Here is a 1,234-nt window from a genome sequence, read left to right as displayed (position 1 = left end):
TCCCAGCCCCACACTTGGGGGGGATCCCAGCCCCACACTTGGGGGGGGGATCCCAGCCCCACACTTGGGGGGCTCTGCCCCACACTTGGGGGGGGGTCCCAGCCCCACACTTGGGGGTCCCAGCCCCACACTTGGAGGGGGTCCCAGCCCCACACTTGGAGGGGGTCCCAGCCCCACACTTGGGGGTCCCTGCCCCACACTTGGGGGGAACCCAGCCCCACACTTGGGGGTCTGCCCCACACTTGTGGGTCTCACCTGGTTGGGGTCCGGCATGGGGATGTCCAGAGGCGCCCGCAGTTCCTCCGGCCCCATAGCGAAAATGGGGGCCTATGGGGCGGCCCCATAGCGTCAGCCCGGCCCCATAGCGACCCATGGGGCCCCATAGAGACCCACAGCGCCCCATAGAGACCCATAGGGACCCATAGACACCCATAGGGACCCATAGCGCCCCATAGAGACCCATAGCGCCCCATAGAGACCCATAGGGACCCATAGGGACCCATAGAGACCCACAGCGCCCCACAGAGACCCATAGGGATCCACAGAGACCCATAGAGACCCATAGCGACCCATAGAGACCCATAGAGACCCATAGCTGCCCCATAGCGACCCATAGAGACCCATAGAGTCCCATAGAGACCCATTGAGACCCATAGAGACCCATAGAGACCCATAGAGACCCATAGAGACCCATAGAAACACATAGAGACCCATAGCGCCCCATAGAGACCCATAGAGACACATGGAGACCCATAGAGACCATCCCTGCCCCATAGAGTCCCATAGAGACCCCACAGCGACCCACAGAGCCCCATCCCTGCCCCATAGAGACCCCATAGCGCCCCACAGAGACCCATAGCGCCCCATAGCGACCCATCCCTGCCCCATAGAGACCGACAGAGACCCACAGAGACCCATAGAGCCCCATAGCGACCCATAGTGCCCCATAGAGACCCACAGAGCCCCATAGCGACCCATAGTGACCCATAGAGACCCCATAGCACCCCATAGCGCCCCATAGTGCCCCATGGAGACCCATAGGGACCCATAGCGCCCCATAGAGACCCATCGTGCCCCACAGAGCCCCATCCCCGCCCCATAGAGACCCATAGAGACCCACAGCGCCCTATAGAGACCCATCCCTGCCCCATAGCGCCCCACAGCTCCCCACAGAGACCCAGAGACCCATCCCTGCCCCACAGAGACCCACAGAGCCCCATAGAGACCCATAGAG

At 62.6% G+C, this 1,234-nt stretch overlaps 1 protein-coding gene across 1 annotated transcript in view; it reads right to left on the bottom strand.

Moving 5' to 3' along the window:
• The window catches only part of LOC110391581 (proteasome activator complex subunit 1-like), a gene marked incomplete in the record, with an annotated part of 38,460 nt that overhangs the window by 29,231 nt on the left and 7,995 nt on the right, over positions 1-1,234 (bottom strand). The window contains 1 exon segment of the mRNA XM_021383525.1: positions 256-327. Coding sequence (XP_021239200.1) covers positions 256-312 — 57 coding nt within the window.

The sequence above is a fragment of the Numida meleagris genome, unplaced genomic scaffold (genome assembly GCF_002078875.1).
Source record: "Numida meleagris isolate 19003 breed g44 Domestic line unplaced genomic scaffold, NumMel1.0 unplaced_Scaffold408, whole genome shotgun sequence".
NCBI classification, from domain to species: Eukaryota; Metazoa; Chordata; class Aves; order Galliformes; family Numididae; genus Numida; species Numida meleagris.
Note: the sequence above shows the minus strand (reverse complement) of the source record. Positions and strands in the feature narration are given on the sequence as shown.